Here is a 26,497-nt window from a genome sequence, read left to right as displayed (position 1 = left end):
CTGCCCCGGCAGGCTGAGCTCACCTCTGAAGCCCTGGGGGGTGGTGGGGAACCCCAGGTTGCAGCTGAGCCCTGAGAAACAAACCCAAAGCACTTGAACTCTTGATGATGAGCTCGGGCTGATGTTGTACCAAAGGGAAAAGACTGGGGAAAGTGTGCTGTTCTTCATTGATGAATAGTAATGATTTTCATGGCCTGTCAACTAAGAAAAGATCTCTAATGTTCTGACTTTAGATATTTGAATTTAAGTTTAATATGGAAAATTACAGGCAGTATGTGAAATACTGAGAATGCGTGTGTTAGTTGAAGGTTGCTCAGTAAATAAGTCTGTATAAAATAATGCAGATGGAGCTAATGATGTGAGTCAGAAATAGCCTCCTAATGCTTTTTGTGTATTCCCTGTGTGATTCTACCCAGCTGTTCCAAGAACTCATTGAATTGCAGGAATTATTGCCGGTGCTCTCAGTGCTGAGATTTCCCTTCACGCTTCTGCAGACCGAAGCTCGGCGCTTCTTCCCAGCTGTGGAACAGCCCTAAACTAAAGCAATTGCACCTCTCTCTCTTGCTGCCGCGGTGTCCCATAAGGTGCCTGTACTGATGTGTTGGCCATATGGAAGTCTCGGTTGAGATTTATTGATCTTGAGGCTGTTTGCATTTATTTTGCCACCTGGTGCTTTCCTGTATCAAGTACGGTTGTTAGATGTGTTTGTCAAGATTGGAGTTTTGCCTGCAGGTTTTTGACGTTGCAATATACTTTAGCAGGGGAATGCATGTTTGTTTAAGAGCAGACTACTTCAAGCATGATAAATTGAATCATTCTCTTATGGAGCTGTGAACTCTATTAGAAGTGTAAATCTGTAAATACACAAAACTTTTTCTAGCTGCATGACTTGATTGAAAATGCTATTTGCACAGTGTACATAAAGGTATTTGATGTTAATAATTTGAAGATTGTTCTCGGGAGCTTTCTTAGAAATCCTCTATAGGTTTAGAACAGATTTTAACTGGTTTCATATATATATGTGTTTCCCAGGATAAAAAGCTGTTTAGTGAAGACAAATGGCAGTTTAAACAAAAATGTGTTTTAGATCTTATGTGACGTGTTTAACAGATAAGGAGGTATCAGTGGTGCACATCTTCTGGCTTGATTTCCAAATTAATCTGCAGTAAGAAAGGTATTCATAGTTCAGTATTGGATAGTAATAGAAAATTTTCAGTTTAACAAGGCAAGGAGCATGTGAGCTGATCTTTCTATCAGAGGACACAGTTGTTACTGATGAGCTTCCTTCGTGCAGACTAAGATTTGGTTTATGGGGTGCTGAGTTTTTGTTTGGCCTGTGGCTGAGCCCCTGGGCTGGGATGCAGTTCTGTGCTTCCCCCCTGTGTTTGTTCCACCAAGACCTTGTCCAGCATAGGGCATAGATTTCTGGGAGACCCAGAAATCTTTTCTGTTGGGTTCCTGCTTCAGTTCTTGGCTCAATTGGAAAGGAGGTGGACACTTGCAGAAACCACGGGGGCATGTGATGATGCTGATAAACTGCAGGAGTCGGGAGTAAGGAAGGACCTTTGGAAGTTGGCACTGCTGCTGCATGTGAGTGCTGGATCCAGGGGCTGGCGCTGAGAGGATCTGACTTGGAGTCCGGGGATTTGATTTGTGAAAACGGTGGGGAGTTAATGACAAAAAGAACTTGGTAATGGTTGTGCTTTTATCACAATACTACTTAATACTAAGTATTTTAAATAGTGGCATCCTAGTCTTCAATGGACAGCTGAGATGAAGTGGAAGGCTTTCATCTTTTTTTTTTTTTTTTTAACATCTTTCTGTCTGAAAAATCACTATTACAATAATACTATGACAGTGAATTCTTAATACTTGAGGACTGCTTATATGCTGTCTTTTGAGAGATTGATATGTGTGCAGTATATAAAATCAAAGGCTGTACAGTGTCAGTGCAGAGACTGACACTGAGACTGAGCCTTGGCAGGTGAGCGTTGGCTTTCCAGTGGTTTTAACTATGGTAGGTGGTCCTGTGGAAATATGATACAGGTTAATTAATTGTAAACTGTGCACAATTAGCATCTACAGGGGTGCCCAAATGAAGGCTAGATGCAGTTTTAATTTCAAAATCTGAACTTTTTGACTTGGTACCTTTTGATTTTCTTTGTTTATGTCATGTTGAAACTTCTGGTGAGCCTCATAGTATGTTGTAGTCTTTTGTTTATAGTTCTTCCTTTTGGAATAGGGATCTGTGTGCAGTATGTTCAGCTTGTAGACAGCTTCATATATTTTCATGTTACCATTTGTGAAAGTTGTGGTCGGAATCTATCCTCAAATCACCCCTCAAGATTTGCAGCTATGAGAGATTTACAGTAAGAAATTAACTCATTGATACCAATTGAATGGTAAAAGAATTGGAAAGACGACTAACAGACCATTAATCATGTCTTGACTTAGAAATATTAAACTGCTCAGATGAGAAATGAACATCTTGGCAGTACGACACCTTTCCTCTTGCAGGATAGCCTGGCTTCTGAAAGTATCTGATTGGAGCTTTTATGTGTAGAATGATAGAAACGTATCATCTTGACCTACTTTTAAGCTTTTTTTTTACAGGTTTAATTTACATTTCCATCATGAAGTTTGTAGAATGTACCAAAAACTGCTTGCTGCATGTAACCAAGTTGAATTGGTACAGGCTCTTTTCCTTCCCTCAAAGCCTGCTGTTGCTGCAATATTTCACCTGTATTCATCTAGTGTTCAGTCTTTTAAAGCTTTACTAAAGCTCCTTGGGTTGTTACTACGGGAAACTAGTAACAGTGCAAATTTAAGATCTGTATTAATATGTTGTCAGTGTGGTTTATGGGTATGTACTTACAGGAAATAATTCAAAACAACCTAATACTTAGTTATAAAATCAGAAATCATGCTTCAATTTTTAATTCTTATGTTGTTAAAGGTCTTCCATATCTCAAGACGAGAAGTTCCATATCATACTAAACATGGAAAAAGAAGAAAATAAATTTGTCAATAAAGCAGAGGAAGATGAGATGGTAAGGAATACTGTTTGTCTATTCTTATACAGTGAAAGAAACACATTTTCATTGTTTTCTCTCTAAATGGGGCATATTACATCAGGAAGTGGACTGTCTAGGTTTTAATCAGTTTACGAATTTTATAAGGTTATCCTTGGTAATCTTTTTTGGTATTAACAAATGTAGTCTTGGGATAGGGAATGTGTCTTTTGAAAGGCTTTGCAAAGGTGCTGGATTGGCTACACTGAGCTCAGTAGACCAGTACATAAACACATTTTGATACTTAGCTTTTTTTTTTTTTTTTTTTTTTTTTTTAAAGAAAATGGAAGTAAAGTAGGTTATGAGTTTGGTCTTTTTTTTTTTTCCTTCCAACCCTGCAGCTTTTTTCTTGTCATTTAAAACAGGTTAATGCTCCATAATCTGAGTGTACTCTGCATACTCTTGCATATTCATATTTATGCAGAGAAGACCCACTCCCTAAAACATGGTGAGCAGTTTTATGAGTGTTTGGTAGCACATAAACTTTGCTTTCTACTAGAGCAATGATGTCCTGGAAGACACGGCAGTTAGTTTTGACAGGAAAACAGTGGCATCTAGCCCATTCTAGAGAAAGCAGAAACAATGGCATCTAGCCCATTTCTAGCCCATTCTAGAGAAAGCAGAAACTATTTGAGGTATACAGGGATTTTTGGTTTTAATAATGGTGTGATCCTGTGAATTGAAGTCCTTGTTCCATCTTTGTGCACACTGCTAGGAAAAGCTCTAACATGGAGAGCAGGCAAATACACCTTGCACCAAAAATGAAACTGAGATGCTTATGGTCTGATCACTAAAATAAACATTTTCTGGAGGAAATAATTTTGGTTTTGTTTCCAAAAGCAGCATTAACCTCTCCCACTATCTTTCACCCACCTGTTTTTATTGGTAAGGAGTGAATACTGGCTCCAGTCTTTTGGGGGTAACAGAATGGGTTTTGTCTCTGCTTTTTGTCAGCTGAGAAGGCTGCATACCAAACTTGTTGAAAAGCCTTTTCTTAGAAATTGTTTAAACCCTTTTCCTAATACTGTTTAATGAGAAGTACAAAAAAATTTGCAAAAAGTTGGTGTCATTATGAACAATGTGGGTGGGACTCAAAGGGAAACTTCATTGCCCTTTTGCAGCAGGAAATATAATCTAATGATGTAATGTGAAACTCAGGAATGTAACACAGCATCTAGTAAGTCACTGAATTATTTTCTGTTCCTGGCTGTCATCAGGTTAAGTTGGTACTTGCCTTTGACTGAGGCACATTTAATACTTTGTGGATTTTTAATGGGAGAAGAGGATTTCTCCAGCTTGTGCGAGTTACAGAACCTTTGACAGTGTGGCTTGCAGTTTCTAATGTTTCACAGTAGCATTTCTTGTTAAATGGCAGGCAAAATAAGCCAGTTTGTCTACTAAAAAGTACTATTTGACAATTATATTTATGTGCTTCTTTAGAAAGTATGCATTTCTGCTCGCACCAGTAATTCAAAATTATGTGCGCTAGCTAATAAAATTATAATGTGGTAACATCAGCATTTGACAAAACCACACGTGCTTTTGCTTTTAAATGCTTAGCTGGCTTGTGCTGTGTCATGGTCAAAACTTTGATGGTTCACTGAGCGTTAAGGCAGGTTGTGTTGCAACCTCAGTCCTCAGGGAGCGATGCAGAGTGGAGGCAGGTCCTGCAATGAAATGTTTTAAATGGTGTGGATGTTCAGCCTTTGTCAGGCTTTTACTGACATTTGTATTTCTGACCAAGCAAACCAGTGTTCCTTTTTGTTGTCACTCCATCGTATATTAAGTTGTAAAAAGTCTGTCTTTCTCCCAGAAAAGTAAAAGGTGAAAGTGGCTTTGAAATTTGATTTGCTTTAAATACTGCAGTTCATGAAAAATTAATGTGGGCTTTCCAAGCCAGAGTAGCTAAGAGGGTCATGGTTTGTTATTTGTTTCTCTGTTTCCATGCAGGAGATCTATGGCTATGATCTGTGTCGCTGGAAGTTGGTGCTAGTTACTGTAGGAGTGATCTGTTCTGGTGGCTTTCTCCTCCTCCTCCTCTACTGGATGCCTCAGTGGCGTGTGAAAGCAACGTGCAGAAGGACTACACTTAAAGACTGTGAAGTGGTTCTGCTGAGAACAACTGTAAGTCTATAGGAGGGTGCGTTGTTTCACATCCCTCCTGCTGCTTGCTAAAATACAGAAATCCTTCCCTGCAATGTAGACGTGATTTTGTTTTACAGCACCGCAGAGCTGTGCTGCTTGGTACTGTACACAGCTTTGCTGCGATATGGGAAGACTGACAGCTGCTTGCAGAGGGCATAACAAAAAGAAAGTCTTTGATTTTGTATTTTAAGAATTAAACACACGAATGCTGTTGTCATCAAAAGTTACAGAACAGATACCTTGTTCGTAGAGCTTGATAACATGGTTTTCAGGTTTTCTTTCCCCTTGTTGTGCAAGATACATTTGTTGAATTAAGGTGTAACTGTGGACCCAAGCTTGGTTTGATTTCTTCCTCCGCCATTGCTGTGTACAGTCCTTGGATATGATCTTGTGTTAAGTCCTCAGTTATTTGAAGTTGCAGGGTGGGTGCAGCTGAATGCACAGGAATCTCATAGTTCCTCCTACTACTGAACAACTGTATTAAATTGTGATGGGCTTAAGATGTCAAAATTCAAGTACCAAGACTCATTGCTTAAAAATAAATATATCGGTGCAAAAAATATGCTTTTAGAATTGTTGAAATAAAACGTATTCTTAAGATAGCTGATATTAACTTGGGGATATCTTCTGTAGTTATGTATGGGCTCTGCTAATCTGGCAATTGTGGACACATTTTGCTACGGCTACTGTAGTAAAATGCTGTTTAAATGCTGTATCAACCAACTCTTTTTTTTTCCCCCCTCCTTTTAAGGATGAATTCAAGATATGGTTTTGTGCAAAGGTTCACATTATGCCTTCTTTGGGAGCCAGTCCTTTACAGAATCCGAACCCTATTGTACACAAGGTTTCAAATGGCCATGCTGCTCATCTCTGTGAATCTGCTGCAGAAGAGAATAAAAATGATTTGAAAAAATATTTGCCTGTAAGTAAATGTGCAATACTACGCTGGCTAATCATCACAAGTATCTCAAGTAGTATCTAGAGCAAACATACACAATACAGTGCATGTGAGCTACTTCTTTTGTCTGAAAGGCTAACTCATTCTTTGGGTGGAGCACAAATCTTTTCCTCAATAGCCTGTTACTGGAAGTTGTGGAATGCTTGAATGATTATTTTGAAAGAAAACTCTTCATTTTTCAGTGAAGTTTCTCTGAATTTACTTTCTATCACTGTTCATAATGAAGTCAGTAAGAGGTGTTACGCGGTGCTAGTTTAATATCTTTGTCTGCCCTTCCAGATTCGTTATTTCACACATCACAGCGTGAAGTATTTCTGGAATGATTTGGTTCAAAGTTTTGATGTTGTACGGTAAGAATGCTTTTTCTTTAGTGTTGTGTTTCAAACTGCATTTTTAAAAAATACAGTAGCATGCTTAAGAACATAGTGAAAATGGGGATCATATTCTGAATACGTTTTAGCTCATTGAGTCTTTTTTTGAACGATAGTTAGGGCAGGGAGATTTTAACTCAGTGTGACTTTGGAAGGAATGTATTTGTTTAATCTACCTTTATCAAGCATGATTCGTACAGGGTAGCAGGCTGCATGCCTCTGCAAGCATTTTGCCTGTTGTTGGAGTATTATTTGAGAATCAGAATACCTGTTTAGAGACAGTAGTTCTTCTATAAACTCTTAAAAGCTTTCCTTTTTTTTTTTTCATTGCTGTTGAGCTAGACCCAAAAGGAGTAGCTAGGAAGAGGGGAATTCACCAAATGCATTGTTGCTACTGATAAGGCCTTCTCATAGTGCTAACAAGTTAAATGAACACAAACTTCTCTGTTTATGACAACTGCTTGTTAAAATAAGAACTTCAGATCAGAAATACAACCTTTTTAAAACTCAAATGAATGTTCACTGCATTGAACCATCGTGTAGAAAATTCGAAGCAGAAAAAATTAATGACCAGTGACTGAAGGAAGGAAAAATAGCCAAAATTTGTGTAAGAAGAAACATACTTTGCAAAAATTTCTTATGTTTCCCCCAAAAATGTGCAAGTAGTATGGCAAGTTACCAGAAATTACAACAATTTAAAGAAATAATCACAATCTGAGCAGTTACAAAAGTGAGATCTCCTCTTTTAGGAGACTGGAAATGTCTCAGTTCATGTGTAAGTAATTAAGAGCTTTAAATGCATTTTTTATGTTAAACCTCTAATGAGTCACAGTGGTGCAGGTAGTGATGCTTGTCATTTTGCATTGCAGGCTCCAGTTTTCATGCCTATAGTGTTGCTAATTTAAACTGTTCAAAGGGAGTATTTCCCACAGATGAGATGTAGAAAAATACCCTCAAATTAGAACTATACTTTTCTGCTTAGGACACGTATGGGAAAAAAAAAAATCATGTGATTCTACATATTTAGAAAAAAGTTTTATTCCTTAGCATTAAAGCAGTGACTTGAAACTTGGCATTTGTTGGCTCTTTGACTGTGCCTTTTGATGTTCTTGTGATAACTCAGCCAATTTATAAGCCCTGGAAAAAATCTCAGATATGCCTGTGAAGTTATGTGAGCATTTATTCAATCACATTCTTGCTGATAGGCCAAACTTTCATTTGTTTGATGTATTAGCAATGACTGAGCCTGACCACTTGTTTAGTCAGGTACTGTAGCTGAGCTGGACACCATTATTTAGCAATTGGATAGTAAAGAGGAGAAACAGCTGGATCTGAGACATATCCGACAACGGCAGAGTACAAAGTCACTTTTGCACAAGGTTAAATGAGAATGAGAGTTTGCTGTAACTTTTCTCTCAAGTGAGTTAGGTATGATCATGTAGTGAAGTATTAAATACCACCTCTGAAATAACAGCTGAACTTTTGAACAATAAGTATTCTCAAAAGAAGTCTTAAATGTTTGGCCTTCATCAAGATACTTTTTCTTAATCTGTTCTGCAGCTTATGTAAAAAACAGAAATTGGTATAACCTAATAACATGGCAGAGAATCAAGTTAATACTTGTAGAGAGATGGGTTGTGATACTGAGGGCTTTATAGTAAAATCCATAAGGCAAGCAAGACAGTTGTAGTTGTGCTCTAAGCACAAGACTGCATCGTGAGGATAGATTCGCTCTGTGCAATTGTGCAAGTATCCAGAGACAGAACAGTTTGATCATGTAATTAAAGCCTTAGCACAATATAAAAGGGAAGCAAATTGAGATTTCTTGGGCAACTAATTTAGTTATGAGAGCTTGAGTTTCATATCATTGTTCTTTTTATAATAGCGTAATTTAAAGATCACTGTTTTAAACACAGGAAATGCAAGTGTAATTGTTCTTCAACTAAATCAGACTTGGTCACATAGCCAAAGGGGATGCAACTTTGACCTCATATGTCTGTTTTGTTTTAGCTAGTGTCAACTAAATCTGAGTTGATGAGTGCTTTATGTAATAAACTCTGCACATGCAGATTTTTTTTTAAATGCCCTGGGAATTCAGTACTGTAACAGTACTGTAAAAAGCAAGATAACATACTGCTAGAAGCTTTGTCTTTGCATGGACATTACACACATAGATATGCATATTTGCATATAGAATCATTTCAGTTGGAAGAGACCCTCAGGATCACTGAGTCCAACTATAACCTAACCTAACTCTGGCACCAAACCATGTCCCTATGAGCCTTGTCTGAAGATCTTTTAAACACCTCCAGGGATGGTGACTCCACCACTGCCCTGGGCACCCTGTTCCAATGCCTGACAACCCTTTCTGTGAAGACACTTTTCCTAATATCCAGTCTAAACCTTCCCTGGTGCAACTTGAGACCATTTCCTCTTGTCCTGACACTTGCTGCTCCAGAGAAGAGACCAACACCCTCCACGCTACAACCTCCTTTCAGGTGTTTGTAGACAGTGATGAGGTCTCCCCTCAGCCTCCTTTTCTCCAGGCTGAACAGCCTCAGTTCCCTCAAGTGCCCCTCATCAGACTTGTGCTCCAGGCCCCTCACCAGCTTTGTTGCCATTCTCTGAACTCTCTCCAGCACCTCAAGGTCTTTCCTGTAGTGAGGTGTACAGTACAGTGGCACAGTCACTTCTCTACTCCTGCTGGTCACACTATTCCTGAGAGAAGCCAGGATGCTGTTGACCTTTTTGGCCACCTGGGCACACTGCTGGCTCATGTTCAGCCATCAGTCCATCAGCACCCACAGGTCCTTTTCTGCCGGGCAGCTTTCCAGCCATTCTTCCCTGAGCCGGTAGTGCTGCCCGGGGTTGTTGTGACCCATACAGCATTTAGTTTTAGGAACCCTTAAATGATGAAGAAATATTAGTCTATATTCATTTTATGTTTTATAAAACATGCTCACTTTTTTAATTTGGAGGCCTTTGAATACTAGTTACATTAGTATTTTACTTCATTTAAGTGTATCTCCGTTTTGACTGAGATGTGACTGTCCTACAGAGTAAGACATGTGAACGAGAGGAGTGTTTTTAGCATCCCATTGGTATGTGCAGTTGTGACGAAAATAGCTAGAAAAAAGTTAACCCGTAGACTTTCTTCTTGTATAATACAGTGTAATTCTTGGCAAAGACCTAACTCTTTTGGGTTACTGAATAATTAATTTTAAATACCAGGTTTCTTGAATAACTCATTGACTTTTTCGTTTACCTAGAGGTCTAGATGAATCTACACTCTGTTCTTCAATTCATAAGGAACACAGCACAGGACTGGCAAAGGGAACGCATGATTACAGGTAATGTTACAGTATTTGAGGGAAGAATTGTTTTCATTCCATTATTTGTGTTCAAACTGTTAACAAAAGCAGAAGACAATTGGGTGATTGGTGTTTACAGGCAGGCTCTCACACTTGCTTCAAAGAAGGCTGTTAGATGTATGTAATTCTTGTTTTTCTTACCTATGTGTTGATTAGAAACTAGACTGATATTGTATTGACTGACTTTTCTCAAATGCCACTGACCGTGGGAATTGGAACTATTGCTTAAAGCAATTCAAAATATGTTTCTGAAATTGTATTTACTAAACATTTTGAAATACAATGTGTACAGAAAGAATAGCAAGCAGTTTTCAACCACATTGGCAGGTATACAGTGAAATTTGGCCGTTGATGGTAAAGCAAAGGAGGTATTTTTTCCATATCACTCACCTCTAATTGGCATAAATGTTCTCATAACATACTGTCATTGCTGAAGAGTGTGTATGGGTTCAGAGTCAAACTGATTCTCGGTGGAAAAGTCCATCAGGAGTTCTTTAGCTGGAAAGATGCTTTGTCTCAAGCTGCAGATTGTTGAAGGCTGGAGGGGAATGCTCAGGGAGATCACTCTGCTGCTTGTTTCTTTCCTGACCTTGCTGGTGGTCATTGTGAGCGAGGGGATAGTGTACTACATGGCTAATAAGGAATATTTAATGTCAGGAAGGAGCAAACCCGGCCTAAACCACAACTAATTTCTTATTTTGGGAAGATCATGCTGAAACTTCCCAAGTTTTACGCTTTGGCATTAATATTAAAAGCTTAGTTAGTATCATGATTGTGTCCCATAGCTTCTATGGATTGGTCTGTGGTTGGTTGAGGCTAAATGCATTCCTCACCTTTTGTTTTAACTCTGGTTGGCAAGAAATAACGGGGGAAAATACTAATTCTTTAACATGCTACTTTAGACTAATGGAGTAAATATGCCTTTCAAGGGACTCATCTGAAGTGCACAGGTAGGTAAGAACTTAGTCTAGAAAAAAACCTTAAATGGTACATAGTTGAGGGATTTCTTAGGTCGCGCATGTGAACAGCAAGGTGGAATATATACCATGAAAATGTAGATAAGTACTTAATGACTGGTATCCTAATTTGTTGATACACTAAACTATTCTAGTTTGGGTTTTGTTGCATTCCTGCCTCTTTTTTTTCCAAATGAGACCTTCTTGGAGTTTAAAATGTGGAAGCATCTGCTTGCTCATCATTCCATTTTCTGTCAATATGTGTCTTATCCTACAATACAAACCTTTTCCTTGAGAACATCCTTTAAGTGCCTTGTTATGTCACTGTCATTTAACCAGCTCAGATCCCATCAGAGGTTAATTTCTTGCTCCCCCCTTCTTGATTTGGCTTCATGCTAAGAGTAAAATTAACATGCAGAACCATGAAAACAGTGTTACTGCAGGGTATGAGTTAATACTTGTTTGATTTTAAGTTAATGAGAATGGCATGTTTAATAACATTGGACCTATACACAGGTTACAGGGTAATCTTATTATGAAAGAATTGTTTAAATTGAACTATAAAGTAATTATCTTTGTATTGGAACATCTCACTGGGTAAATGTTTTCTACTAAACATGTTTTGAAACAATATGATTGAGTGGGCCACACATTAATATCTTAACCGTTCTCAAATTAATGGGATTATTTTGAACTAACATTTCTAATACAAACTTTAACTGTCTTTTGATTTTTTTTTTTTTAATGCAGAAAAGCTTTCTATGGAGTAAATGAAATTGCTGTGAAAGTGCCTTCCATTTTTAAGCTTCTGATTAAGGAGGTAAGATCTTTTCCTTAAGAAACTAAAGAAACAAAATAAAACAAAAAAACCCCACAACAACAAAAGTGACTTTAAATACAATGACTATTAGACTGGTCTTCAATAATGTGAAACAGAAACCATCCCCCAAAGCCCAGCACTGTAAAGCAAAATTATATGGACCTTTAGTTTTTTGAGCTCTCCAGACTTAAGAAGCCTCAGCTGTGACCTCTTCAAAGAGTTCACAACCTGGTGCCTTAGCAAGGACATTAGAAAAAGTGTCAGGATTCTTTGGAAGGGTATGCATCTTATTTAATTTTGTTGTTAAATTCAAACACAAAACAACCAATAGTTTTCTCCAGTATCTGCCCAGGGTTTATACATTACAACATACACATCAAATCAAATGTGTTCTTGCATATTCTTGTGTTGGATTTGCTCCATTTTCCTTGTATGAGGTAGATTTGAATAACTGACTTTTTATCAATTTGCTGGAGTCATGCATGGTAGAAACTTTTGAACATAGAAACTCTCCAACCTGAACTAACAGAGTAAGAACTTGAGATGTTAGTGCACTTATATTCATATCAATTTATTATTAGTTAATAAGCAATAATTATAATTATGAAATAGCTAATAACATCCAAATTAATGTCAGAGCTGTAACTGAAGGTGCATGAGATGTTCCTTTCATTTTGGTTTGAGCTGTAGGGGAAAATGCATGCAGTCTTAAAGTTTGTGCATTATTCTAGTGAGAATGGTGCTTTTAAGGGGTTGAGGAAGTAGTGAAAAAGAGGGATCAGTTTGCCAAGCAGATAAAAATCATGTATGAAGAACTGAAAGGTTTATCTCCTTTATGGAGGAGGATGATTCTGACTTCTGACGCAGAATGCTTGTAACTTTGGTGTAACTTCAGTGTTTTGTCATTCTTCTAGGTTCTCAACCCTTTTTACATTTTTCAGTTGTTCAGTGTGATATTGTGGATCACTGATGAATATCTCTACTATGCATTAGCAATTGTGATCATGTCTGTAATATCCATTGTTAGCTCACTCTACACCATTAGAAAGGTAAGTTCAAAGAAAACAGGTGCATCTTTTCAGATTTTACTGATTGGTTTATTTTGGTGTGAAGTTGCCTACAAATCTTTAAGAAATATTTGAGAGGTATACAGATGTAATAGTTATGGGTTTCCCTCTTTGACCTCAAAGAATTTCAATTTACGATTCTCTTTGAGACTGTTCTCTGACTTTCTGTGCTGTTGGATCAGTAGGTTGACCTCACATGACAGAAACCTCCCTTAAATAAAACCTGGACACAAGTCTGTGTACCAAGTTGTATTGACAGTAGTGATTCCATCTTGCATTATGTCCTGCTGGATTGTTAAATTAGTGATGCCTTTTTCTCTGAAAACTTAGCTGATGGAAACCAAAGTAGTAATTATCCTTAAGCTGCAGTCTCTGAATTCAGACCTGAGACAAAAAAACCCTCTTAAGCTCAATCCAAGTTCATATAACTACTGCGGTTTTTACTTGCGTGTAATGACCAAATATTTTTGTAACATTTTGCGTAGCAGTGTATATTTGCTTCCAGAACGCTGAAAATAGGAACCTGTACGGGTTGATGCACTAAAACTTTTTTTGCCCGAAAGTTTCCTGAAAGTTCAAGAGAATGTTTTGAGTAACATTTTATTGTAAAAGAATGTTAGTAAGGAATCTCATCCTTTCTACTTGTATAGATAGAGTGTATTTAGAAGAAAATATGTGCTTTTAAATAACAAACTGTTCTCTCCCCTTTGCAGCAATATGTTATGTTACATGACATGGTAGCAGCTCACAGCATTGTCAGGGTTTCTGTCTGCAGAGGAAACCAAGGTAAATTTTGCAGGCTGTTTGACAGTTTGAGTTGAAATCATTCATTAAGTGTAGTGCAAAGTTGGTGTTCATCAGTTCTTGTTTTGATCAGCTTGAAATGCTTGCATTTCTTAGCAAAAGTGCATGGGAAAAGGAAAAGTGGAATGTAGATGGTATAATAATCTGCTCAGGATTACCCTTCTAGATGGTATTTTTACTGAGTATCAGGTTTGTTCTGGATTAAGTGCTTGTTCTATTCCTGTTTCTCATTATCTACCACTCCACATATGTAACTGTCATTGTAGTTTCTTTCTTGGCTTAAAGACGTGCCTGTGGTGGGTTTTCATTACAATTTAGTACCCAGCAGAGGCTGCAAATCAATTTCTGGACTTCTGCTCATTTAGATAATACAGTAGTTGAAGGCAGGTTGTGGTGCGTGGTAGTGTTTTGTAAGACATGCATTTGTGTTTTGCTTGTGTCTTTATACTGAAGTTATGCTGTAGTTAATTGTTAATATCTTTTGTACAAGCTTGATTTATTTCTTTAGTTCTGCTGAACTATGTCCATGTGCTCTAGAGTTTAATCTGTGATGGAGTTTGGTTTATCAGTGGCTTTTTTTTCTATATCTTTTAAAAAACTTCTCATAATGCCATTAATAAAACAGCATATGATCTTGGCCATGAGGATCTTTATTGGGTTTTGTAGATGGTGGCTAATTTCTGATAAACTTGTTTGTATTTTAACACTCAGAAATAGAAGAAATCCTTTCCACCGACCTTGTGCCTGGAGATATTATGTTGATTCCATCTAATGGGACAATTATGCCCTGTGATGCAGTACTTCTCAGTGGTACTTGCATTGTAAATGAAAGTATGTTAACAGGTAAAGTAAACTTGATACCGTTTTACGTGGCTAAATGTGTTAGTTTATACCTGTGTGCGTTCATAACTTGCAGTATGTTCTAGCTGAAGTGGATGTGTTTGTTTTTGCTTGAAGTGTGTTCATTTTTGCAATTACACATGCTCTGAAGTACTTACATACTTGTGTCCTGCTTATCTGCAAAAGCTGCCTGGTACTGCTTGGCAACTCCAGAAATGAGTGATGGTTTTTTATCGAAAAGCTTTCTTCTTGATAGTTTTTCTTGCCTCTTGACTTGGTGTTCTCATTGCAGATTGAGTTCTGCAGTAAGTTTCTTCAGAAAATTTTTGGCCAAACTTTTTAGCTGCTTCCAGGAATGAAGGTAGTGAGTGAACATTCTACTGTATTGAAAAACAGGAATTACTATCTCAGGTTGTATCTGCATCCTCTGAAACTAGGGACCTGATGTATTTGAAGGACAGCTTCAGTAAATAGGATGGACATTTTGTTACTTGTAGGATAATCTGTCCAGACTGGCAGCATTTAGAAAATTGTAGTTCAGAGGTTGTGTTTTACCATATTCAATTCTTTGCATATGCTTGAGCCTCTTGCTGCTGCTAGCAACTGATAAAAACTGATTGCAGCCCCAGCTTGAGTGCACTCCATCACCAAAGAAGCTGAGAATAATTTTCTTCAGCTTCTAGTTTTTCTGAGTAAAGATGGGGTGATGCCTTGCAGCAGGAGAAGGAAGCTTGTCCTGTTTTCTTTCTATGAACTGTATTTTACACCTACCTGTTTCGCTCTAAGAGGCACAAAAGCTGTATTGATGAATAACGAATAGAGTTCAATAGGATTTGGCTAAGGAAGCTGGTCAGCTGAGGCTAATGAGTGAGAGTACCTAATAACATGCCGAAAGGAATATGACTTCTTCTGTAAGTCTGCTTCTGTGCTGATGAAGTGTGATTATATTGTTCTATTATACTTGCAATTGTGAAGGAAAAAATGTCTGTTCTTATTGGATCTTGCTTAGAGGCTCTTTTTCCTTTTAAGGTGAAAGTGTTCCTGTCACAAAGATTAATCTACCAAATCCTTCAGAAGATCCAAAAGCAACAGGAGATGAAATATACAGTCCAGAAGTACACAAACGGCATACTCTGTTCTGTGGAACCAATGTCATTCAAACCCGTTTTTATACTGGAGAATTGGTCAAAGCTCTAGTAGTGAGAACAGGTATCGATTGTTAAGTTTATCACTTTAACATACTACTCATTTTTGTAGGTGTATGTCAACTGTTACTTTGAATATTGTGTTCAGTGTTGCTGCACTTGTATAAATGAGTATACTCCAAATAGTTTGATAAACGTCTTACAACAATAATAGAACTAGCTGATGGCCTGGAAAACTGGCAACCAAGGAAGTGAATCAGTCTTTAGCATCAATATAAACTTACCTGAATGCATTTTCAGGTCCCTGAGGTGTGTTTTGCGGCATGTTGGTTGAATTACATATCCCTCTTTGAAAAGGTTTGGCATCCTGTTAGATTGTGCGGATAGTGGAGAACGGCTTGTTTTAGTGGAGTCATTGTCAATGGCAGATGTTCTTTGCCCGTAGTTTTGCCAAAGCACATAACATTTGCTTTAAAAATTGTGTTAAATCTAGCCCTTTCTACAGAAGTGCTTACCCATGCTAATATGGTAAAGGTTTGGTTTAAATGATACAGATGTTGTATTAAAAACAATTGCAGACCGTAGTTGTGGGATTCTGCTTTACAAATATGGTCTGAAGAAAACCACCGCAAAATAGACAAATGTAAGCTATAATGCACGCTACAACAGAATTGAATAGAATACATTTGGCTGCATTGGCTAGAATACTACTTAAAGCAAGTTTTCCAACAGTAACTTCATGCTAATTAGCCTCTTATTTCTGTAGTGTCTTCACCTTCTGTTAGTCTGTTGTAGCAGTAAGTGTTCTGACTTTTTAGTTAAATTCATTAATGTCTTTCTAGAGGCTTTTATTAACTTTCAAAGAAAAATATTTCCCTTCCCTTGGACACAACTGTCCTTTAATAATATCCATCTCAACTTCTTTTGTTTCTTAAAAAATCAATTTAATGTGCACAGCCTGATGTGTCTATACAGATAGGTGGCCCAAACCGCAACAGAAATTAACTGCTGAAGACTTATTTCTTCTACTCCTTGGGAAGGATAATGCTTTTATTCTAGTCTGGAACTCTTACAAGGAAAACTGCAATTGCTTCCAACACACAGAGTCTTACTGCCATGACATTTGAGGTCATTTTTTTTAATCCGCTCCTTGTCCACGGCAGGTCAGAGTTAGCTCCTGTGTTGGAAACAGGATGAATTTGGGTCTGTGGACCTTGTTCAGATTTCACATATGGACAAGAACACTTTTCCTGCTATGACTATAAATAGAGAGAGGAGCCAAGGGATACAAACTCCTCTCTGTTTTCCTGTTTGGATTGCAGGGTTGGCTTTTAGGCAAGCAGGGAATTTCCCACTCTACAGAAGCGAATAGATGTCACAGTGCTTGCAGCTTGTCACTCCTAAGGTGTCTGGTAGTAAGAACTAAAGTAATTCTTACCTAGTGAGATACAAGTAAAAATCTCTATCTGCGGGAGGGGGATGCCACGAAATTGAAGATACTAGAAAATCTATTTCTTGAAATAATTCTATGAGAGCAAAATTGCATATGGTTAGTATGCAAAGACAGGTCTTTTTTGTAAATCAGGATATACGATTGATCTGCTGGGGCTGTACTCACAGACTCTTCAGAGTTAAGCCTTTAACATGAGATGTTTGATGTTACAGGTGAAATATACATAAAATACCAGTGAACTAAATTTGCTTCTGAAGCTCAGTTCATGGATATGTTAATATGTGTGTCATTTTGGCTCCTATTGCAATTATAAAGAGTTCAAACCTGGTAATTTTTTTAGAGAAAAGTTCGCTGAGGCTGTCTGTCCAGTGTGTTCTCAAGACACCACATGAGGTTTCCATTTCTTGTTTTAGCATGGTGCATCCTAGCCTCTGTGGCTACAGAACCTAATGCAAAACCACTTAAAAAATCCTAAAAGTAGTTCTGATTTTTTTTTTTTTGACTGCTGTGTCAAATTACAAAGCATTTGTGACTAAATACTTAAGTACCTACTGACGTGTTGAACTTCTCCGAACAGGCCCATAGTTGTATTCTTAAGTAGCAAATACAAAGCCTGGAGGCTTCATACCTTGTTCCTCTTATGATGGACTCATGCTCTGTAAGAATGGTGCAATAGCTGCTTCCTTCGGGTGGAATCTTGTAAGCCAAGTATCGGTGTGGAGGGCTGAGCCTTTGCTGGGACAATGTGCAGGCTGAGAAGCTGTCAAGGAGCTACCAGCAGACCTGACATTGATTTTGAGATTGTAATAATAAGACTTTGAAGTCTAGGCAGATACAAGATGTTTCAGGCTTACAAAATGGGGCAGCGGTGTTGGCTTCTTCACGTGTTGAGAGACAAGGGTTCAAAGAGGATCTCAGGCTATGTGCTGGTTCTCTGATTATAAGACCTGTAGAAGTCTAGTCTACTGCTCAGATGTCAACATGCGATCAAGAAGTGGGTTTCTCCAAAAGATGACTCTGTGCACTGCAGGTTTTTTCTGAATCTTTCTGACTGTCAAGGGAGCTTACAGTGACTTGCCATTTAAGTACTTAAGGTTGGACTCTGTGAGCAAGTTCATTTGCTTTTTGTGAGGACTGGCTTAATTAGACAACTAATTAATATACCCACTAGCTCTGCGCAGCATGCTTTACAACAGACCTGTCCAGGCCAAACTGTTTGAGGGTTTACTGGTGCTCAAACAAAAAAGAGTGTTTGCAGCAGCTGCAGGTCATTGCCGTGGGAGAGAAACACTTAGCGTGATGTGCACATACATTTTTGAAACACCTTAATTACAGTGTTGCTAAACATCTGTTACTGTATATTGAGAAAGAGTCATAATGAAATCAGTAGCTTAAGGGTTTCATTGAGGTTTTTAATGTATTTTAATAGCTTTGCTCTTGTTCATACTTTCAATAACTTGCTCTTTATTATTTACAGGCTTTAGTACTGCTAAAGGACAGCTTGTTCGTTCCATACTCTATCCAAAGCCAACTGATTTTAAACTCTACAGAGATGCCTATTTGTTTCTCCTGTCTCTGGTAGTGGTGGCAGGCATTGGGTTTCTTTACACGGTTGTCAATAGCATCTTAAAGGAGGTATGTTTTCATTTCTTGACCAGAATTGCCTTATTTTAGTAAAGGGTTGATCATGATTTCAAACACACTTCAGATAATGAGAAACAATTTGATTTTAAGTGAAAATTTCTTTGCTTTGTTTTGTATTGATGGAACTAGAAAGGCAAACTTACTGGGAACAAAATTCAACAAAGGATTTGAATATATTACAGTGAAATTCAAGTTTACCTCAATTTCTACTGACCCAGTTGCTAGACTTTTATCTTGATTATATTCAAGATTACCACCTGCCTGATATCAAGTTGGAAGAAATAAATCTTAACCATGAAATTTTTTCTCTCCAAAAGGTTTGCATTATTCAGTTGTTGTTTTAAAGTAATATATTTGCAGGATGAAAAGTGAAAACGTGAAGTTATGGGTTGTGAATAATTTAGGACTGGATCATCATGGCTGCTGCTGATGAGTGAAGATTGTGCTGGGTTTCTGGGCAACCCAGAACATGCTGTACTGGGGAAAGCAATGTGTGGATTTTGGATTTGATAACAGTGGTGTAATGTTCCAGTGGGATAGTGAATCTTTAAGTAGTGAGTTCTTGTTCATTAACTCTGACCTTTATTGCAGGTTCCAGCTCATATCATCATCATTGAGTCTCTTGACATTATCACTATCACGGTGCCTCCAGCGCTCCCTGCTGCCATGACTGCTGGCATCGTTTATGCACAAAGGAGGCTGAAAAAAATTGGCATCTTCTGCATCAGCCCGCAAAGGATAAATATTTGTGGCCAGCTGAATCTTGTGTGTTTTGATAAGGTTAGATGAATTTTGAAACTTGGTGTTGCCACCTAGAGAGGTATTGTTTTGTAAACAGGAATCTTTATAGACTAGCAGCTACAGGAAAATTCATTACTTTCATATAACATCGTTTTTGTCCTGTTAGCTTCCAAGTATTAAGTGTTTGCCACCCGTTAAGTGTGTTAATTTAGTCTGTGCTGAAAATTTGTAACAATACAAGAGCTGCTTTCTTATCTCAGAGACTCCCAAGTCCTAACTTATTACTGCCACCTCAGAAATGTGAGAGTTGGGGGTCTGTTAAGAGTTGTACGTGGTACACAGGCTTCTGGAAAATTGAAGTGTGAAATGAGAGTTGTTTCTCATTTTCATTTGTTTCAATGAAAAGCCAAACCAGTATGTTTTGTTATTATTTTTTTAACAGAAACATGAGTGAAAGGCAGTAATGACACTGGCCAGAATCCTTTGCTTTTAGCTAGTTCTTAGATAAAATTCATTTTCATCCTTAGATTTTTTTGGTCTAAAGTCTTAAGTACCCACACTAAATGTATTATTTCCTTTGTAAATATATTCCGGTTACTGTTTTAGCTATGTAAGACAGTAGAACTAAGGGTTTCACACCTTTTTGTCTGTCACCACCAATTCCTGAATATAGAGATGTTGAGTTATCATCTTTGGATTTTCAGGGTCTGTTTCATTTGTCCTTTCTCCAAGGAGGGGTGCGATTGCTTTGAATGATTTTCTTAAAGTTACTTAACAGAATTGGAACTTGGTTACTAGCAAAAAGCAAGGGGCAGATTGTATTTCCTGTCCCAAAGTCTCGATTTTTGAGTGAAAACAAGAGAAAATATATTGTTCAGGTGTAATTTGGTTAATTAGGTGTTAATTTTTGCTTTACCTGAGGGTAACTTGTTTCTGAGGGCTTTTTCTTCTTGCCATTTTTCAGACTGGCACACTTACTGAGGATGGCTTGGATCTTTGGGGAATTCAACGGGTAGAAAATGCTCGGTAAGGATGAGCTCAGAGCTGACAGCAAATGTGATACTTAATTGTGTTTTAACAGCTTCAGTAGAATAGGATAGAAAATTCAATATGGGCTCAAATATGTTTGCATTTCTGTAATGAGGTGTAAGAATGCAACTGAAAATACGGTTTAGGTGTTAGGGAAGTTAAAACTCTTACAAGGCTGAGGTGGAATTTAATTTGTTAGAGTCGGAGACTTCATTAGGTTCATACCGCAGAAATGATGCAGTTAAAGTATAACGTTTCCTTAATCCTGTGCTCCTAATTGATGACTTTTTGGACTGCTAAAATGAATTAGCTTAGCTAATTGAGATAAGTACCAAGTGATAAGAGGCCTCTGTATGAGGAATCAAACGAGACAGTGAATTCACATGGAGTTTTTGAAGGAGACAGAATTTGTTACTGTTTCTGAAGATACCAGCACAGAGTCTTAATCTGTTTTCTGTGATGTGTGAAAATACAAGTGAAGAGACTTGTACAGTCAATTTGCTTCTGTTAATCTAAACAAACCTTTTGAATTGGCTCATAATAAATAATTATAGTGCTAAGTATGTTATTACTTCATTGTTTTAGTTTCCTTTTGCCGGAAGAGAGGGCTTGCAGTGAGAGCTTGCTCAAGTCTGAGTTTGTTGCTTGCATGGCAACTTGTCATTCCCTTACGAAAATTGAAGGGGTGCTTTCTGGGGATCCACTTGATTTGAAGATGTTTGAAGCAATAGGATGGGTAAGTATCTGCTTGTTTCAAGACAAGCAATGTTTTTAAGATCGGTAATCTGAAATCTCCTATGCTGTTACATACAAGAGCAGCCATTAAACGCTGTTTCAAGCTGTAACTGTAGACCAGTGGGCTTTCACAATGCCTGTGTGTCAAAGCAAGTATTAATATGAAAATGTTCCTAAAATGTGTTGTGTGCAGCAATTCATAGAACCGAAAGAATCTGAAGAGATGATTTACTGCTTTCTGATGATGTGTGTGGCAAGGTTTTGATGCATATAATAAATGTGTGAAATAGCTAAGTGGATCTTAAGTTAACTGCTACATTAAGACATTTAATTCTCGTAGGAAATCTTGTTTAGAAAGATCATTGCACCTTGGGCTGACTTTCAAGCCTGGTTTTTTGTTGTTTGTTTTGTTTTTTTCCTGAAAATTACATTATGAGAAAATCAAAGTTAATGAATGTATTCCTTAGTTGATTATTTTTAATACAGATTTTAGAAGAAGCAACTGAAGAGGAGACTGCCCTTCATAATCGAATCATGCCGACAGTGGTTCGACCTTCCAAACAACTTTTCCCAGAGTCCAAGCAAGCAACAAATCAAGAAATGGTATAAAAATTCAAAGCAATTATTTGAGTTAAAGTAATCCTTTATGCTAAACAAATACATTTTACCTTATTTTGTGTTCTGGCTGATGTAATTCAAACAGGATCAAAACTGTGTGGTTTTTGATGGCAAAGATACAGCAGACATGTTTCAACTCTTGTTGGAGGTCATAGTTCAGTATATGCCACTTTCAACATGAGCAGATTGACTTGTCAGCATTATTACCCTTATGGACTAGTTCTAAAGTGCTGTAATGCCTTTTGAGCTTACGCATTTTAATACGAGTATCATTACCAGATTCTTATTGTGCTAATGAAGTTCTGTGGGGTGCTCACCTTGCAGTTTCAGTTAAAACAGTCGTTCGTTCGCATCACTGCACAGCATGGAATTCTTGCCACTGCTGTACCTTAGAGACGTATGCTTTAATTAAGTGCCAAGTTAAAAATAAAATGTACTTGGCAGACTTAAAATTTTCTCCTATCTGTATGTTGAAGTATTTTTTTAAGACTTCAGGAGAGGAAATTTAAGCATGTGACTGTATATCCAGGTTATCATGGAGCAGAGCAGTGAGCAGGTGTAGCAAGTTGGTTCCTCTGTATGAGTTGTATTATATAGTAAATAGAAGCATCTTTTTTTGTTCAGAACGTGGTGTACATGCACAGCAGTAACTACTGTTTGGTAGTTGACGTGAACATTCTTGAAACTTATTACATGATATTTTTGGGATATACTTAATAATCATGGTCTCGTTCTGAAATACCATAGTACTTTAATCATTTGCATGGGCTAAACAGACACAGGTTGGACTGTGAAAGGTCTTGCAAATTCTAATCAGGAAAACAAGCTCTAAAGTTCTACTGTGTCTCACCTAAAGGATACTAAACAGATGCAGTGTATTCATATTCAGCTTTTATGAAATCCATTGCAAATACTTAATATTGAGTGCTATGTGGAGTTGTTTACTGATTTATGTTGAAATAGTTTGTAACTGAAAAAATATTTTAAAATATTTACAGTAAATGTTTGTTTTGTTTTTTTGTAGGAATTGTTTGAGCTCTCGGTAAGTATGTTTTTTTTCAATTAAGCATCTGCCTCTTTTCTTAGAATGAACATGGATATAACCCTTTTCTTCCTTCCTTCCTGTATGACACAGACCAGTTACGAGATTGGAATTGTGCGCCAGTTTCCATTTTCTTCCGTTTTGCAACGGATGTGTGTAATAGCAAGAGTTCTAGGGGAGAAGAGAATGGATGCTTACATGAAAGGTGCCCCTGAAGTGATTGCCAGCTTGTGTAAGCAGGAAACAGGTAATGGAACAAACTGCTTTTATTTCTTGTGTAGCTCAGCTGTAACATGAATAATTTTAATAACTCTAAACTTGCCCTTTTTAAAGTTCCTGTTGACTTTGAGTGTGTCCTGGAAGAATACACTAAGCAGGGCTTCCGCGTTATTGCTCTTGCTCACAGAAAACTGGAGTCTAAGCTTACGTGGCACAAAGTCCAGACTATTAATAGGTAAGAGTGACTTCACTTTTTTAATTAGTAACAGGCTTTAAAAGCTGCATGTTTTGGATGAATGATGTAATGTTTATTTATGGTTAAATCAGTTACTACTCTTCTTTAGCTTTCTTCTGTCTTGTCATATGTAGTTCTTTGCATTCTTTATTTGTACCCTGGACAATACTTAGAAGTTTAAGATAAGGATGTTTTTCTGCAATAAATGTGAATCCTGAGAAACACCCTTAAGCTTGGAATGAACTGTAATATTATTTTTATGGTGTTTAATTTATTCTTGTATGGCAGAAAACACCATCTGATTTCATTGTTACTTTCAACATACTCATATAATCTGTGTCTATTAAAGATAATGGCACATAGTGGCAACCTGTGCATGTTTGATTTAGTTTCCTCATCTGCTATAGGCAGCATGTCCGTTTTCTCATGGCAAAGCTTGTCAGAATGTTTTGGAAGGTAGAAAGGTTTCTAACTTGGAAGAGTAGTATTTCCTGTTAATTATTTTTCAGCTGGTCCTGGTTTTGTGGATAATGGCATGTTTTCCATAGTGTCTGAAAGTGCCGGCTTTGACTCTATTCTATCAGCTCTGTGTACAAGATGAACTTTTTGCAAAGCAGAGAAATGGGTTTTCTAATTTAAAGTGTAAAAATCTACAGTAGCAGTATAATACCTAAGACCTGTAAATATACGGACTTTCGTGTAAACCAAAGTTAATTAGTTGCTTTACTTAATTAGCTGATGTCTCTTAATCTTACTAGCATTGGCAACATCATTTAGTAGCTTTTATGCTAAGGTTCAGCTAATATGGAAATTAGAGATGTGCATTCTAAACAAATCTTAAAATTTGGCTGAGAATGCAGTTAGCTTCGGAACATTTCTTCTAGTAATAATCTTTTTGAGAATGGAATTTCTTTTAGGAAGAGTTCTTGTGGAAGAAATTAAAAATTGTGCTTGAGGAAACAACATTTTCTCATACCGGTTTTCAACTAAACCGGGGGAAATATATAATTGTGAATGATGATGTCTCTCAGGTCACTTGTTATAAAGCAAATTTTTCACTATTCATTGTTAAAAATAAACATTTCTCTTTACTTTGATAAACAGAAAATCAGGCTCTTAATCTCCATCTAACATTTGTGATTCTAATGTTCTCTTCATTGCCTCCTTTTCTACAGAGATGCTATTGAAAGTAACATGGATTTTTTGGGGTTGATTATAATGCAAAATAAGCTAAAACAAGAAACCCCTGCTGTACTTGAAGAATTGCATAAAGCCAACATTCGCACTGTCATGGTTACAGGTTAGCATGTAAACATTCATACTTGAAAGATAAAAATCCATCTCTTTTTGGTCTTATTTTTAATTATAGTGCATTAAGTCAAGTTTTAGTGTCAATAGCTTGGAGTTACACTGTATTTATAGCAATAGGGAAGTTTAGAAACTGTTGTGAGAGTATTCAGACACCAGTCTGTTTCTTTTTGGGGTGAAAGTTGCTTTGGAAAGTCAGACATCAGAAACCAATATAAGGATTAATTCTACTTTGTAGCTTCCTCTCCCTAGCTCTGTGCACAAGTTACTTTATACTGAATTGCAGCATGAAAAACCTCAGAGGTCTTTCAAATCAGAGTAGGTCCAAGTCCTGGTCTGATCTTATGACTGACCCTGCTTTGAGCAGGAAGTTGGACTAGATGGCCTCCGAGGGTCCCTAACATTTTGAATTAGAAGCTGCTTTCTATTCCATTTTTTTTTTTTTTTGTAAGAATGACTTATGTCCCCATAAGTGGGCTAGGTATCTACTCAGCATTTCCCATGCAATATGCATGTTTGTTTTTAAAGTCACAGGTATTTCAACTTTGGAATAATGTTTTGATAGGCTAGTAATGCAACTCAGTGTTTGCATGTTGTGTGACCATGTTTAAAAAGCAGTATTTTAAATGGCCGCATGTTTTCTGCCCAATTTTCAATATATACTAAGATTTGGTCAATTAAGAGATATTTGTGGCTGAAAGAAGCATACAAAATTTCTAGTGATGTTAGTGCAGGGGAGGGGTTTAACGGGTTAGAGCTTGAATTTTGTCTTTAGGCTTGGTTTGCCCTGAGACCGTCACTGGTACATTAGACAGTCCTCTTCCTCCTTTAAAACTGGCTTTGTTAGATTTTCTCTTATGTGGAATATCAGTATATGCTATCGATCCTTTTCTAAGTGAAACTTTTTAAATGCGATTGTTTAACAGGGGATAACATGTTAACTGCTATCTCTGTGGCCAGAGACTGTGGAATGATTCTACCTCAGGATAAGGTCATTATTGCTGAAGCACTACCTCCAAAGGATGGGCAGGCTGCCAGGATCAACTGGCATTATGCAGATACCCTCGCAAAATGCACTAGTTCATCACCAGCCATAAACTCAGAGGTAATATGAGCATTCTCATGCTGTTGGAGTATAAGCAGTTAGTTTTACTGTTGAGTTTCTTTTTATCTTATTCTGTTGAATAGCAAATCTACTGTTAAGTGTCAAATAAAAATTGATTTGCTAGTTAACTTTCAGATCTCTTAATACCAAAGAGTAGTAAAACAGCTGGGGGAGCTAGTTTTTCAACTGTGATAAAACATTTGACATTTTAGTTATGGAGGAGAATGGGTTTTTTCCCACATTTCAAGTTGTTAAGACTGGTCTAGCTGCTTGTCTTTGAAACATTAAACCACATTTTCTTATTGTTTAATAAGTATTTTCATTGTATGAAGTTTTCTTTCAAGTAACATTCTTGGAAGCCTCCTCTAGTGTAGGATCTCTAGGAGTACCCCTCTGAGTATTAGCTTGAAATTGCAAGGTATCTGTGTAAATACACTGCAGCTAGAACATTAAACTATTTTTGGTAGGATATTCCAGTTAAATTGGTCCATGAAAGCCTTGAGGATCTCCAGATGACCAAATACCATTTTGCAATGAATGGAAAGTCATTTGCAGTGATTTTGGAGCATTTTCAGGACCTGGTACCCAAGGTGAGCATTTTACTTGAGTATGGGCACTTTTGATGGTGAACAGACTTTTCCCTGTAAGCATTAAGAAATATTCTGTCTTCCAGCTTGTGTTACATGGCACTGTGTTTGCTCGCATGGCGCCTGATCAGAAAACTCAGTTGGTGGAAGCTTTACAAAATGTAGAGTAAGTATTTGCTTAAGCATAGAAAGCAGGAGGGTTGACAGCGTTTGGTGTGATAGGAGGAAGAAAT

The 26,497-nt window shown here is 37.4% G+C and overlaps 1 protein-coding gene across 5 annotated transcripts in view; it reads left to right on the top strand.

Moving 5' to 3' along the window:
• The window catches only part of ATP13A3 (ATPase 13A3), a 60,285-nt gene that overhangs the window by 18,813 nt on the left and 14,975 nt on the right, over window positions 1–26,497 (top strand). For 4 of the 5 annotated variants that reach the window (XM_082056890.1, XM_082056889.1, XM_082056886.1 and 1 more), the window contains exons 3-24: window positions 2,957–3,050; window positions 5,022–5,195; window positions 5,968–6,138; window positions 6,454–6,524; window positions 9,815–9,895; window positions 11,623–11,692; window positions 12,607–12,741; window positions 13,473–13,545; window positions 14,275–14,406; window positions 15,433–15,612; window positions 18,479–18,636; window positions 19,237–19,425; window positions 20,351–20,412; window positions 21,001–21,151; window positions 21,637–21,753; window positions 22,793–22,810; window positions 22,904–23,057; window positions 23,144–23,264; window positions 24,440–24,564; window positions 25,499–25,677; window positions 26,145–26,267; window positions 26,351–26,430. In XM_082056890.1, coding sequence (XP_081913016.1) covers window positions 2,957–3,050; window positions 5,022–5,195; window positions 5,968–6,138; window positions 6,454–6,524; window positions 9,815–9,895; window positions 11,623–11,692; window positions 12,607–12,741; window positions 13,473–13,545; window positions 14,275–14,406; window positions 15,433–15,612; window positions 18,479–18,636; window positions 19,237–19,425; window positions 20,351–20,412; window positions 21,001–21,151; window positions 21,637–21,753; window positions 22,793–22,810; window positions 22,904–23,057; window positions 23,144–23,264; window positions 24,440–24,564; window positions 25,499–25,677; window positions 26,145–26,267; window positions 26,351–26,430 — 2,658 coding nt within the window. The remainder of the gene's footprint in view (window positions 1–2,956; window positions 3,051–5,021; window positions 5,196–5,967; window positions 6,139–6,453; window positions 6,525–9,814; window positions 9,896–11,622; window positions 11,693–12,606; window positions 12,742–13,472; window positions 13,546–14,274; window positions 14,407–15,432; window positions 15,613–18,478; window positions 18,637–19,236; window positions 19,426–20,350; window positions 20,413–21,000; window positions 21,152–21,636; window positions 21,754–22,792; window positions 22,811–22,903; window positions 23,058–23,143; window positions 23,265–24,439; window positions 24,565–25,498; window positions 25,678–26,144; window positions 26,268–26,350; window positions 26,431–26,497) is intronic. The other variant, XM_082056888.1, reaches the window with a different exon arrangement.

This window comes from Streptopelia decaocto (genome assembly GCF_964273445.1).
Source record: "Streptopelia decaocto genome assembly, chromosome: 6".
Classification (NCBI taxonomy): Eukaryota; Metazoa; Chordata; class Aves; order Columbiformes; family Columbidae; genus Streptopelia; species Streptopelia decaocto.
This window is presented reverse-complemented; position numbering and strand designations above follow the sequence as displayed.